This window comes from Eriocheir sinensis, chromosome 3 (assembly GCF_024679095.1).
Source record: "Eriocheir sinensis breed Jianghai 21 chromosome 3, ASM2467909v1, whole genome shotgun sequence".
In the NCBI taxonomy this organism is placed as follows: Eukaryota; Metazoa; Arthropoda; class Malacostraca; order Decapoda; family Varunidae; genus Eriocheir; species Eriocheir sinensis.
The window spans coordinates 10730635-10745731 of NC_066511.1; the positions used below are offsets into that span (position 1 = coordinate 10730635).

At 40.3% G+C, this 15097-nt stretch overlaps 1 protein-coding gene across 1 annotated transcript; it reads right to left on the minus strand.

The window, feature by feature from the left end:
- Nucleotides 1–262: 262 nt before the first annotated feature.
- Nucleotides 263–898, minus strand: LOC127003252 (chorion protein S38-like; the record flags this gene model as incomplete). Its single annotated transcript, XM_050869668.1, has 1 exon — nt 263–898. A coding segment is annotated over one exon (249 nt), but the record flags the coding sequence as incomplete, so codon positions are not given.
- Nucleotides 899–15097: the final 14199 nt, after the last annotated feature.

The window sequence follows — 15097 nt, forward strand, 5'->3', positions numbered from 1 at the left end:
TGTCTCGGCTAGCCCTCGAGACACACACACACACACACACACACACACACACAATATATATATATATATATATATATATATATATATATATATATATATATATATATATATATATATATATATATATATATATATATATATATATATATATATATATATATATATATATATATATATATATATATATATATATATATATCATTATCTTTTTTTCCCTGGAAATGAAAGGGCGTGCGTAACGTTATCGGGGGAAAGAAAAGTCTTTCAGGGACTAGATAACATGTTACATGGGCGGAATTCTTGACTTATAAAAATAATATTTTTAACAACCAAAATAACAACAGTAACAGTAACAATAAAATGGCATACCGGGAGGAGGGAAAGGAGGAGGAGGTGTTGCTTTGGTTCAAAGATTTCTTTATCTACAGTCAACAAAAAGATAAAGAAAACAACAATATGAAAGTGGAGGTTAAAGTTTGAACGATGCAAAAACTGTAGCCTATTTTTTCCAGTTCCGAATCCCTCCCCTTATTTACCTACTCCTTCACCTCTTCATTTAGTGTTTGCATATAATCATTCTCCCTTCCCCTCCTCCCCTTACGCAACTTTTCATAGCCTTGGACATCACTACATCATCTTGCTGGGCGCCTTAGCGGTGGTACCCGCCCCCGTGTCCCCCATGTCCCCCGTGGCCTCCGTGGTCCCCGCCGTGGCCATAGCCTTTCGGGCAGATGGTCTCGTAGGCCTTGCGTGTCCTGGTGGCGTACACGGTGACGTAGGACTTCTCAGTGACGGTGATATACTTGGGGCGCGTGTTGATGACGGTGTGGGTGATGTACTGCGGCAGCGTGGCCTTCTTCGTCACGAACTGCGGCACCTGAGGGAGGATGTAGAGGCGTCATGGCGGCTCAGTGTCTGTATTATATGAAGGTGCGGATTTGGGTTGTTAATAGCAAAGGTGTGTATTTAGATTGAGTTAGTGTGGTTACCCTTTCAAAAATTATCGGTAGTCTTTTTGAATGGTGATGGACAAAAGGCGAAACTTTACGGAGAATGAACGCTGATGACGGTAGGCGTTGTATATCTTAAGTAGATTTCATGTTAATTTACGAGTTGGAATGAGATCTATATTTTTCAGCAGACTGCACGTACTTAAAAGTATAACAGGTGTGTGACTGGGTTGTTGATAAAAGTGTGGATTGTATAGAAAGATGGCGATAGAGTGAATGCTGCAATTTTTTTTTTTTTTTTGCTATTGTTTTGATTTATGGTATCATTTGCTGTCGCATGTGAGCGGTGGTGACAAGGAAATAGTTAGTGACTGTAGTGATGATGGTGACTTGTTAGTCGGTGGTGAGAGAGAATAGGCTGCGGTGCTTGTGAAGATGGCTTGTGATGATGGTGAATGAGAGGTTACGGTGATAGTGATGATGACAATGTGGCACTGTTGGGGATATGATGATGGTGATGAAGCAGTTTTCCTTGGTGGTGGTGATGGAGTTGAATGCTATAATATATAATGATGGTATGGATGTAATGGTGAAGGGGAAATTGATGCAGTGGTTAAGCAGAGAGACTCTCTGCTTCATCAGAGAGAGAGAGAGAGAGAGACTCTCTCTGCTCATCAGAGAGAGAGAGAGAGACTCTCTCTGCTTCATCAGAGAGAGAGAGAGAGAGTCTCTCTCTCTCTCTCTCTCTCTCTCTCTCTCTCTCGTTCTGGGTCTGCGTGATGAAGTATGGCACGGACTGTTTGTTGAGCACCGTTGTGGTGAGGTAGACGGGCTCGTACGTGTTCTCCACAGCCTTGCTGCAAGGGGGAGGAGGAAGAGACAGTAACGAATGGTGGTATAAAATTCCAGGATGGGTGGACAACGTTGATTCTGTGCATGGATTGAAAGAAATTCTTAAATATGGACCTCTTTGTACAGGAATGATCAGTTAAAAAAGTAGGGAAATATCTCGTTAGATGGAGGAAAATCATAGAGTAAGGGAAGGAAATAATTAGAGTAGTGTTTTTTCGCACTGGTTCTACAGAACACCCGGAACCTTGGATGATATGCTCAAGCCTAACGGACAGACGTGTTGTCTTGCTTTGAGATCGTAAGATGTTGATATGGGTCATTGTCATGCATGCTATTTCATATGACTGGGAAAAATGTTTTAAGTGAAGATGAAGTCGTTGGCATAGTCAGTGCAGTTCGTTTCCTCGGTGCTCATCTCCGTAACTTCGCCCTGGAACCTGTGATGAGTGAGAATTTTACGCCCTCGATCGCATTAGGGGTAGTATAGTACCCTCCCCAGGTACCCCATGTTTTTCTGCAGCCACTCTACCCCGGCACTGAATCGAATTGGGTTTGCGGATTTGTAGCTAGACACGGTAAATGCCTTACCTCAGTGGAGCGTGAGGGAAAGTAGAAGCGTCTGTAACTGCCTCATCCGGAAGAAACTAAGTACGTGTCATGGCGGGAAAAATCACATGAGATAGACGCAAGAAAGGTGTAGAAAGAGAGGAATCCATGGGAATCATTTGTTTTTATCACACGCCATAGCGAGAGTATGAATTATTTTCCATCAATGACTGTTTATATTAGGCTTATTTTCAATGAGCGACTGACTAAACGGTCATGCAACTGTTCTGAGGTGACTACTATTCTTTAAAGTAGCGCTTCGGTCAGTGTCTGTGCCACTCGCTCATCCCTTACGCCGCTGCACAGGTATGTCTTGCTCACCCTCCGTTGTAGTAGGGCACCGGCCTGTCTCCGTTTTTCCAGCCACACCGTTTGTAGCCACAGTCGTATTGGTCGCTGGCCAAGGCTGAGTGCCGCCACCACCACCGCTGCCGCCACCACCACCAGGCGCCGCCCCACGTTTCCTGCGACCTCCTGCTCGCCTGAAAAAAAAAGGAAAATATGAAAATGTCACCAAAGTAAGGATAAATGTATTGAAAGGATACAGTAATGTAAAGATTATACAAGTAAATCATTATACAGAAAGAATAGCGAATTCATGCAACTACTGAGCGAAATGATAGAAAAGAATGGCAGCAATATGTCGATAAGGTTCACTTGTCGAAAGGATAAAATAAACAAAATTTTCATAAAGAAATCATTTCTGGGCATTCATAAGTTAGTACTATCACAGCATATACATATAGCAAATAAAATGCAAAGAGTTGTTAATGTGAACACACACACACACACACACACACACACACACACACACACACACACACACACAGTCACACACACACACACACACACACACACACACACAGTCTCACACACACACACACACACACACACACACACACACACACACACACACACACACACACACACACACACACACACACACACACACACACACACACACACACACATACAGACAGTTACTAATGACCGTTCATTTCCTCCGGGGAAAGTGCGATTTTCTCTTCCATTCGATGCATGTATGTACGTTATGAATTTATGTACACTTATATATGTATGTACGGTATGAATTTATGTACACGTATATATGTATGTACGGTATGAATTTATGTACACGTATATATGTATGTACGGTATGAATTTATGTACACGTATATATGTATGTACGGTATGAATTTATGTACACGTATATATGTATGTACGGTATGAATTTATGTACACGTATATATGTTTGTACGCTATGAATTTATGTACACGTATATATGTATGTACGGTATGAATTTATGTACACGTATATATGTTTGTACGCTATGAATTTATGTACGTACACGTATATATGTATGTACGGTATGATTGTATGTATATACACGTATATATGTATGTACGGTATGAATTTATGTACGTACACGTATATATGTATGTACGGTATGAATTTATGTACGTACACGTATATATGTGTGTACGGTATGAATGTATGTACACGTATATATGTATGTACGGTATGAATTTATGTACGTACACGTATATATGTATGTACGGTATGAATTTATGTACACGTTTATATGTATGTATACGCACGTATGTATTTATGTACGTATGTATGCATGCATGTATGCATACAAATAATACGCAATAATTCGACTATAATCATATAACCGATAAAAAAACTCTCTCTCTCTCTCTCTCTCTCTCTCTCTCTCTCTCTCTCTCTCTCTCTCTCTCTCTCTCTCTCTCTCTCTCTCTCTCTCTCTCTCTCTCTCTCTCTCTCTCTCTCTCTCTCTCGTCACATCCAGCAGTTTATAACAACCATAACAGTAAAGGGTTATATAAAAAAATCAGCCATATTTGGTGTGTTTGTGTGTTGTGTGTGTGTGTGTGTGTGTGTGTGTGTGTGTGTGTGTGTGTGTGTGTTTACAGGCGCGCGTTTACTCACATGATAAAGCACCCATTTATTAAGCTAGAAGATCGTCCAGAGAGAGAGAGAAAGAGAGAGAGAAGAGGAAGGGCGGAGAAGAAAGGAAAGTTGGGCCTCGAGGAAGATGAAAGTCACTGAACGTATGTGGGCCGGGCAAACCTTGAACGAGGCTCGAGAGAAACTATTTACCGCTGTGTTGTTTGTGTTGATCAGTGGAGAGCCGAGATGCTAATTCAACCATGACGGCAGGTGGGGCAGGCAGGTGGAAGATTAGTGGGGGAAGAGGGCGCTTGTCACACTTTTTGTTTTTTATTTATATTTTTTCCACTTTTTTATAGTTTTTCCACATTGGTAGGGATTTGGCTTTCTACTCGCTGTGGAAATACGTACATACAACTGATAATAATAGTAATAGTGCTAATAAAATAATAATAATAATGAAATGATAATAATAATGAAATGATAATATAAATAAAAGTAACAGTAATGATCATGATGAGATAAAAATGATGATAATGATTTGGATGATGCTGATACGAATGATGATGAGAACCATATTAATTGAATGACGTCTATGATCTTCACGTTGTTTCCCTGTTATCCTCAAATTTATTTTCCACAATGCTTCCACCTTTTCTCCCCACTTCTTTCCTTTCTCCTCCTCCTCCTCAGCTAATCTTTCTCCTCCTCTCCTCCACCTCCTCATCTTTGTGCCATATGACTACTCAGTTGCAAGAGAACATAATCAGTCCCATATGACCACACAGTTGCGGCGCCAAGAGAGAACGCCAAATAATCAGTCCTAATCTTTGTCCTCCTCACCATCCTCTTCCTAATCATCTTCATCACCATCATCACTCCCGCTACCACCACCACCACTACCATTAGCATCATCATCAGTGGCATCATTTGAGGCAGTGCGCAACAAGCGGTCAGAAGTTCAAAGAAAGTCCCAAACAATAAAAAAAGTGAGGTGTTATTTACTTGCTGACTTCATTGAGGTGTGAAACTCTCATAACACCCCCTCTCCCCACCCCCACCAGCTGTCGTACGCTTTAGAGGTGTGTTAGGCAGGTGATGAGAGAGAGAGAGAGAGAGACAGAGAATTATTTCCCTCGTTTGTCTCTTATCCCCGAAATAACAGTAATGATAATAAACACCATCATATAATTATACACTCTTGAATATTGATAAGTGGGCTGAGGTTGTGATGGAGTCGTATTGATCAAGTCCATTTTTTTTTTTTCGTAGGTTTGTGTTGCGAAGGTTGTGAACTGTATCCTGGAATTCAAGAAGTAACATAGCAACACGTACCTTATTTTATGCTCATAGACGTTTATAATAATACTCGTGCTTACAATTACCTGGTGGACAGTTTTCAGTTATCAGTAGTGTATGTATATATTTTCACAACGAGTAGAATGTCAAACCCTTACCAGTGTGATAAAACTAACTAACTAAATAAATAACTGTGACAAGTACCCTCTCTACCACTAATGTTGGAATGCATGATATGGACCTTGTAAGTTCAATAAATTTGCTGACTGGAAATAGTCGTGAAGGTGACAGATCAAAGAGGGACCTTACACTCCAATTATCCGTGAAGCCATCCCTTAAATAGACTGACTTGCATCTCATTTATACTTAATTATGTGGATCGACTTGTTCATTATTAATATTGACTATGTTGTGCTCTTTTGAGGCTTTCATTCTTCTTGCAAACAAAGTTGTATCACGTTGAAATGTAGACTGAGAAAAACGCTAAACCTGTGCCCCTGTAAACAAGTATATGGTATCTCAACTCAGTTTGATTTTACAGGGAAAAGTAACGTAACAAGAGCTGGTGCCTATTACCATATCATCAGTTTAGCGTTCTTTCTCCATTACATATTCATAAGGATACCTACTCAGTGCACGAATTTGATAACAACTCACAATTTTCAAGTTACTCAACATACTTACCATTCTCAACAGAAAGCAACAATACCGCTGCCGCCACCGAGCGCTGAAACCACTTCCAGCACAGACTCAGCCGCTACTGGAGCCACTGACACACGAACTGAGAGCGAAAGCGTGTGGAGTACGGAGGATTGAGTGCGAAAGAGCGTGAACGTTCAGCAGTGGCACACCTCGTCCAACGCACAGGAGCAGCCACCAGCGCCACCGACTCTCCTGTAAGTACTGAGAGGTGAAAACCATCTGACCAACCACGACACCTGTTACGCCCCCCTCTCCTCCGCCTCCTCCTCCGCCTACTCTTGCTCTTCTCCCTCTGGATCGTCTTCACACCACCATCACTGCCTCCTCCGCCTCCTCCTCCTCCTCCAGCTTTTCCTCTCCCGCCCTTCGACTCCCCACCACATCACGACCACCTCAATCTCTTGTCTCAACCTTTCTTCCTCCTCTTTCGTCCTCCTCCTCCTCCCTCTAAATCACCATCACATCACCACTACCTCAATCTCTTCCGTCTCAATTTTTCTTTCTCCTTCTTCTCCTCCTCCTCCTCCTCCTCCTCCTCCTCCTCCTCCTCCTCCTCCTCTTCCCTCTAAATCACCATTTCATCACCACCTCCATCTATCTCTTCTATCTCCGTCATTTTCTTCTCAGTCATACATACAACATGTGTGGAAAGCCTCTACAAATCACAATGTCTAGCGGGCCATTTTGTTCCTGTTTGTTTCTTGCCCTTGAGTTGCCTCCCTTGTAAAGAAAAGAAAAGAAAAGAAGGAAAAAAGGATGACCGACATCGGGGTCACTATCAGCAGTGACTGGAAACTGGAAAAACACACAACACCGTAAGTCCGCCTTGCAAAAAAAGCTACTAATACTGTGCTCGGGTTTATAGTGAGGAACTTCGAATATAAGACGTATGTATTATAAGAGTAATGTCGTCTTTGTATAACTAAATGGTAAGACCTCACCTGGAATACGGGGTGCTATATAGTCTGGTTCCCTAATTACAAGAAGAACCTTAATTACGCAAAAGTACAGCGACGTTCTACGAAAATGATATCGTTGAAGACACAGGCTCATGAAGAACGACTCAAACGACTCGGCTTCTTTCGTTGGAAAAGAGACAACCGCGGAGAGATTTGATGCATGTTTTCAAATACCCAAACAAGGTCAGAAATATCAACCACTCCAGACTTTTTGCACTCCAAGCATATCCAAGAACTAGACTAACAATTTTCAATTCAGACTCAGGATCCAGTGCAGACATCGGCAGAATTATTTATCGAAGAGTCACCCGCCACAAGAATAGCCTTCCTGCAGAAGTAGTCGGTGCGGAAACGATCAACTCTATAAAGAATCAATTAATCGTCACGGTTGCGTCAGGAGTGAAGTAGACACCCCCACGTGCAGAACAGGGTGCTGAAGTGTTCACCAGGAGGATAAAGTGGCTAACAGATTGATGAAACCACTAAAGCAGGCAGCCTCATGTAAGCCTTCTGTCTTCCATTTTCCTCTCCTCCTCTTCCCCCTCCTTTTCCTCCTCAGATCACCATCTCTCCTCGTCATACTTTAATTGAGTTACTGGAAAAGATTTCGAGCACAGGAAAGCACTTACTGCCGTCGGTAATGATTTATTTTTATTTTTAAGCGACGGTGATGAAGGAGGAAGGGGTGTGTTGTGATACTGTTAATTTCTTCTGTGCATACTCTTGCATTGGCCCGGCGGGAGGAAAGCAAAGGTAGTAGAGTATATGACGAGTGGCTGGTTTAGGAAAGCAGCCACACGGCTGTAATAGAACAATAGTTTGAGAGTCACTCTAGTTACTTGTCCATAGAGAGTGAGAGGACCGGACGGCGGAAGACCCCAGCTGTGTCTTGGAGCTTCAGCCGGGCAAAATTGAATACAGGTGAAAAATTTCCTCTTGTTGGGTATCTACGCTGTTTCGTACGCCTCGTTCTGATTAGTACCATCAGGTATAAACTTATCTGGAGACTGAATCTGAGTTATAAACAGCATTAAAATAAAGATTGAATTACAGATTCCTCATTCTGGCAATCGTTCTTCTTCCTCAAACTAAACATTAAAATGGTGAATTCAAGATTCCTCATTCTTAACTGATCGTTCCTCATGATCCAAAACTAAACTTGTTAAAAATGAGGTCAAGATTCCTCATTCAGCAATCGTTCAAGCTGCTTAGTCAAAAGACTAAACTTGTTAGTAAAAGATTGGTCAAGATTCCTCATTCTGGCAATCGTTCTTCTTGATCAAAACTAAATTTGTTAAAATAAGGAATTGGTCAAGATTCGCCATTTAAGCAATCGTTCTTTAGCAAATCAAACAATAAAGATTGGTCAAGATTCCTCATTCTAGCAATCGTTCTTCCTCAATACTAAACTTGTTAAAATAAAGATTGGTCAAGATTCCTCATTCGGGCAATCGTTCTTCTTGATCAAAACTAAATTTGTTAAAATAAAGATTGGTCAAGATTCCTCATTCTAATCGTTCTTTAAGCTTGTTAAATAAAGATTGTTAAATTCCTCATTCTGGCAATCGTTTATTTCCTTCCCACAGTTTTTCAAAATTTCAGCTTCGATCCTGATGTGGTACTGTTTGGGTGATGCGTAGGACTAGCGATTTGGCAATATAATAATCCGCCCCAGGATAGCTGTCAGGCCTCAACTGCCTATAATTCTTGGAAAGGCAGAGTCCACCTTGAGTCGCTGGAGTTCAGAGTGACCCCAGGAACGTGGATGTCTTTCTGATGTAGACGCTAATAGTAGATGTGTTCTTCCAGTCTTTATGGCTAAGTGTGTGTGTGTGTGTGTGTGTGTGTGTGTGTGTGTGTGTGTGTGTGTGTTGGGGGGAGGGAGGGTCACTATATATTACAGGTTAGCCCATGCATGCAAGACGGATCGAGATGTCATGTCATTCAGCGCTCCATTATCTAAGTTATTTCGCCATCGAAGTAGAGGCGAGCGAGGGAGCGGACAATATCACTAACGAACAGTCTGTCTCTTTCGCTTGCCGGACCGTGACGGTGCGAACTCTCTTCCGTAAAACGACAACGCAAAGAAAAACGAGAGAGAGAGAGAGCATTCTGGTTATAGGGCAGCAATACAGAGAGAGAAAGAAAGCGAAATGGTGATGATATATTGTGGCGCTGAAACCTGAGAGAGAGGTTTACCCTCTTTCCTCACCGTCATCCATATCCTCCTGACCGTCGGTTGGGCATTTCTGTGTGTGTGTGTGTGTGTGTGTGTGTGTGTGTGTGTGTGTGTGTATATATATATATATATATATATATATATATATATATATATATATATATATATATATATATATATATATATATATATATATATATATATATATATATATATATATATATATATATATATATATATATATATTAAATTTCCTCGAAACGTTTTATCTAAGTTAAGCTTGAAGCTGCAAAGAAGCCGTTTAATGTTCAAGATGTTTTACTAGAATACGGAAACGTGAATTTATATGTGTGACATTTTTTATTGACAATCTGTATTATGTATGTATCGTCATTGTATTTAATGAAATGCATATGTATTATGTATTAACTATTAACTATGCAATCTTGAGTTATTACTTCTTAATTGTTGTGATCGTAACCAGACGCCATGACAGATGGCACCTTGGAATGTAATAGGTTACGTTTTTCTCCTCGTGAGGCCGCTTAGAGCCTGTGATGATGCTGACAGTGGTGGAATTTGGCGATGTTTGTGGTGACGACTGGTGTTTGCATTAATGGTGGGAAGGCGGGTGTTGGTAACGATGGTGGAAACCGCAGTGATGAGCGGTGGCAGTAGTGGATGGAGATGATAGGGAGGTCGGTGATAGTGATAATTCATTGACGGTGGAAGAACTTAGAGCATGTCGGGCTGACAGCAGCTGTAATTGACCTAACGCCAAACGGCCATCTAACGCCAATGAACATTCCCATGAAGGTGATTCCAAAGAATTCTGTTATATTTCTGTGTCTTGTAATATACTTATTAATAGTTTATTCTATTGCCCAATAGCATGAACATTATATTATTATTATTATTTTATTATTATTATTATTATTATTATTATTATTATTATTATTAATGTGTATTATTATTATTATTATTATTATATATATATTATTATTATTATTATTATTATTATTATAATTATCATTAATCGATAATGATGCATTAGCATCATCGTCCCAATTTAATACTATCTTACTAATATAAAGCATTGCTTTACACGGTCCCGTTATGGGCTTAATAACTAAACCAACGACCAGTGGCGGAACTGATCCTGTAATGTTTAGTATTTTTTAACTTATTATTCATGGCGCGTTGCTTTCACAGAGCTTCAACCAGGCGTAGATAAACTGTGGAGTCGCTCATAAGCTGATTGGTTGTCTTCGTATAACCTTACAGAATAGAGGGCGACGAAATTTTACCTTTGCCTCTACCACTGAAGGGGTTATAAGAGAACAGACGTTCTATATATATATATATATATATATATATATATATATAGAAGAGAAGAGAGAGCACGAAGAACAGACTACAAGACGATGCGAAATAGGTTAAATGATCATTAGGAATAAAGAAGCTAATGGGAGCCTCTTATTTCATTGTTGTCGATGCTTGCCAGAAGGATTTTTTTTTTTTCATCTTCGGCATCTGCCAGAATTCATTTGTGGCATGAGCAGATGCTGATCGTTCACCTCTGGGAGGCGAAAGTCTCTTTTCTCTCACTTAATCTTCTCAGAACTGGCATTTAATAACCAAACTAGCTTCAGAGACAATTGGGACACGTGTGATTTGAAAAGTCTTGCAAATAGTTGAGTTTTCTTCGATAATAGTTTCGTCCACAAATGTCATAGAAGATAGCCTTGTGGTATTATTGGTAATGTTAATGGCTGTGTGTGTGTGTGTACAGAAGAGAGAGCGTGTACGTAGCTTCTTTACCCCGGGCAGTCGTTCCTTCTGCCCGGTGTTGTGCTCACTGACCGGCAAATTGACTCGCGCCTCTCATGAACACCTGCGCGCTCAAAACTTCTGAACCTCTCTTAATTCAGCGTTGTTATTTATGTGTGGTGAGGCGAGAGATAGTTGATACCGGAGGAGAACCGAGATTTCGATGCATGAACAGGGACTGATTTGAAACCATGAACGAGGAAGATAGGGTTAGGTTCATTATTTTGTGGTGAGAGAAACGCGTTCATTGGTTGACGTAAGAGAGAACAGACACAGGATCTGACAGATCGATTTATACCCTTTTACCGTTGATTGACAGATCAGAATTGATACCTTTTACCGTTGCTCTGTGCACCAACACAAAATCAGTGCACTAAAATTAATGGAAAAAAAAAACTTCTCTTGTGGGGCAAGCGTACATTACACTCAGGAATAGATAAAAACTGAGAAGCTGAAGGAAAATTGCAGACAAGCTGCAGGTATGACATCTGGCATGCATTAATAGTTACCGGGAATGAGAGAACGTAACGGAAGGCAGGAATGCCGAGTTGAGGTGGGGAAAGTAAAAAGCCCGTCTGAAAGCCACCACGTGATTCTCTCTACCTCTCTCTCTCTCTCTCTCTCTCTCTCCTCTCCTCTCTCTCTCTCTCTCTCTCTCTCAAGAACTCTCCGAAACAGTGATGCATTTTGGGCGTTTAATCTACGGCGTGATTTGGGCGATTTTTAATCACCATATGAGACTGGCAGACACTCTAAGGATCGAGGGGAATCGCACTGGGATGTTAAACTCGTTGAAAATAACTGCCTTAGCCAAATGGTTTTAAACCAACGCGCGATGGTAATATTCTTGATGCTTGCCGCATTTAACCGAGAACTTTGGTGAGCAATGTTAGCGTTGTGAAACACCTCGGATCATGCGATCATAGACTGGTGCGTCTCGACATAAGAGCTCAAGCAAGGATTGCGAATAAAGGTATTGGTTCCCAGTTTTAAAGAGGCGGATTTTGAAAGAGATAAAGACAGTCGTTAACGAACTTTCAATTAGTATCCAACATTAACGTCGAAGAATCTTGGCAGAATTTTTTAAAACTGATTACTAACTGGTTAACAAAATTAAATCCGTGCAATGTTGTGAAAAAGCGCCTTGAAAAGAGTTAAGAATTCTCCGTGGTTTGATAAAGCGAAATCAAACTTACACTCTCAAAGAAAGGAACTTGTTATATAAGGCAAAAGAAAACCGATAACTCTACCAAAAAACAGTACATTGTGCTTTTCCGGTACAGGCGACAAGTCAAAGTTTAATCAAACCCTTATGAGCGAGCAACGGAAGTACCTACAAGTAAACGGTATTTACTGCGGTGAAATTGCAAGTCAGATCCTAAAGTTTTTTTGAATATATAAACAACAAAAAAGAGATTCAAGAAGTGGATTGGCCACTATTTAACAGATAATTCGGGGGAATACCGTGACCAGACGAAAGCCAACACGCAACGACTTACATAAATTCTTATTTCGCCTCGGTTTTTAATAGTAATCCTACCGATGCGCTACACGCAATGTTCATAACACTGTTGAAAATCCCAGTTATACCCTCGCTGATTTTGAGAATCCCAGTACCAGATGAAAGGTTCTCAAAACGCTGCAGTCATAAACTGGCTTAACAAAAAGTCCAGGACCTGATAAAATATATCCAAAATTACTGAAAGAAATATCAAGAGAGATACTCAGACCTTTAACAATGCTGTTTTAATATAATGTCTTTGCACCCATGGTATCGTTCCTAGTGATTGGAAAATGGCTAACGTAAAACCCATTTTCAAAAAGGCAACCGATAAGAAGTACCGGATAATTACAGAGCCAGTCCGGCTTAACTTCAATTATTGGTAAAGAATTATTTGAGACAATTATCTCCCGAGATACATAAGTTAACTTCAGCTTAGAGTGTAATTCGCTAATCCTGGACTCACGCAACATGGTTTCCGTAACAACATATCTTGTTTGTCCGAAGATCTATTAACGTTCTACAACGAGCTTTTTGCAAGTCTATGATGTTTCTAAATCCCACTTGATATTATTTATTTGGACTTCCAGAAGGCGTTTGATAAAGTCCCACACTACAAGGTTGCTTCATAAAATCAAGGAAAATAGGTGGCGTCAGGGGTAAACTACGATGGTGATCAAGCACTGGCTACAGCAATGAAAAGCAAAGAGTTATAATAAATGGAGTGATCTGTGAAGTGGATGCCAGTCACTAGTGGTGTCTCCCAAGGCTCTTGTCCAGGGAGGCCGTTCTCTTCGTCATCCCCATCGACGACATTGACCGAATGGTCTCAATAATTTCATTGCAAATGAAATTTGCGGACGACACGAAAATCAACATTTGCAGTACTTACGGAATGTAACAGGCAGTAAAATGAGAATGCCTTTTAATATAAACAAGTGCCAGATTCTGTAGAGTTGGATCTAGAAAGCATAAGAAGGGGACTATAGACTGTGCGGCGTTAAAAGATTAAAAAAGGCGTTAACAACGGCGACAGGCAAATTTATTGGCTCTTTACTGTAGCAACATTAGCCAAATTTCAACCTTCGCCAGAAGGTGCCATGATATAAACCCCAAAAATAGATGATACCTAATCCCCTGATCACAGAAATGCGTTGATATATATTATGAAATGGTTCGTGTGAGAGGTGATTTTTTCTCATTTTTCTCGCTTGGAGGGACCATTAGAAACACATGATCCCTGAGCTACTAGAGGTTAATTACACAAGTGCTTTTGGTAGGAAGACTACAGGCACATTTTAATAAGTTGAAAAGAACCAAGAAGAAGACTAGATGGTGAATTGAGCACGAAAATATATAAATATTTGAATTTAGTGATGGTACTTTCTGGAGTACTCTGGAAAGAACTAGTTGAGTGATGAAACTGAAAAAGCAAAAGTGTGATTATAGCTAGAAGAAGATCAAGAGGAAGCAGACCTACTCGAAAGTTACAGTGATTTATAATTACAGAGACTTCCCTCACAAGAGAGTTTCCCCTCAAAATATACCATCGACTAAAACAAGAGTATTGTATTACTGCTGATGATGGACTCTGTTGTCACACTATCAAAGAAGAAGAAAAAATGCACATAATGATAAAAATAAGTAAAGAATGGCTGCATGGCTTTTACAATAAACAAGCTTAGGAGAGTAATATACAGTTATTGGAAGATGAACTACATCAAACAAAGACCATTGAGGGTCCCACAAAAGCTACATGCAAACTTTTTACTACTTAATCAGTCATTGCCAAAAGGTGAAGAGCTTTGAAGACATATATTGCATATATGTACTAAACTCAGTGCTCACATTGATTCTCTGAGGCTCATCTCCATCACAATGGCCTTTTTGCAGGTCTCTGGTGGAAAATAACCCATTACCCCAAGACTTTGGGAATGATCTTAACTTTCCAAAAGATACCCCTGAGTTTACCTTCCCCAGATTTTCCCAGCTACCCTTTGTTATTGACCAGCCTACAAAGAAGATGAACAGCAGAGGGTGAGCTGCGTACTTTTGTGACTGCTTAGGCCAGGATTTGAGCCCAAGCCTGTAGGAATTGTTAGCTAGAAAGCGCCAGGTAAGTAACTTCCACGATGAAAGGTATTGCCAAAAGCCGTCACAAACTATTAATAAGTAAAACATACTGGAACTTATTGCACTATCATCCATCCTAAATTTACAGAAGCAAATTTTGAAACTTTAAAAATAATATAAGCATATGGCAAAAACTTTTTGATGCCCCAAAGTATGCAACTGACTGTACAC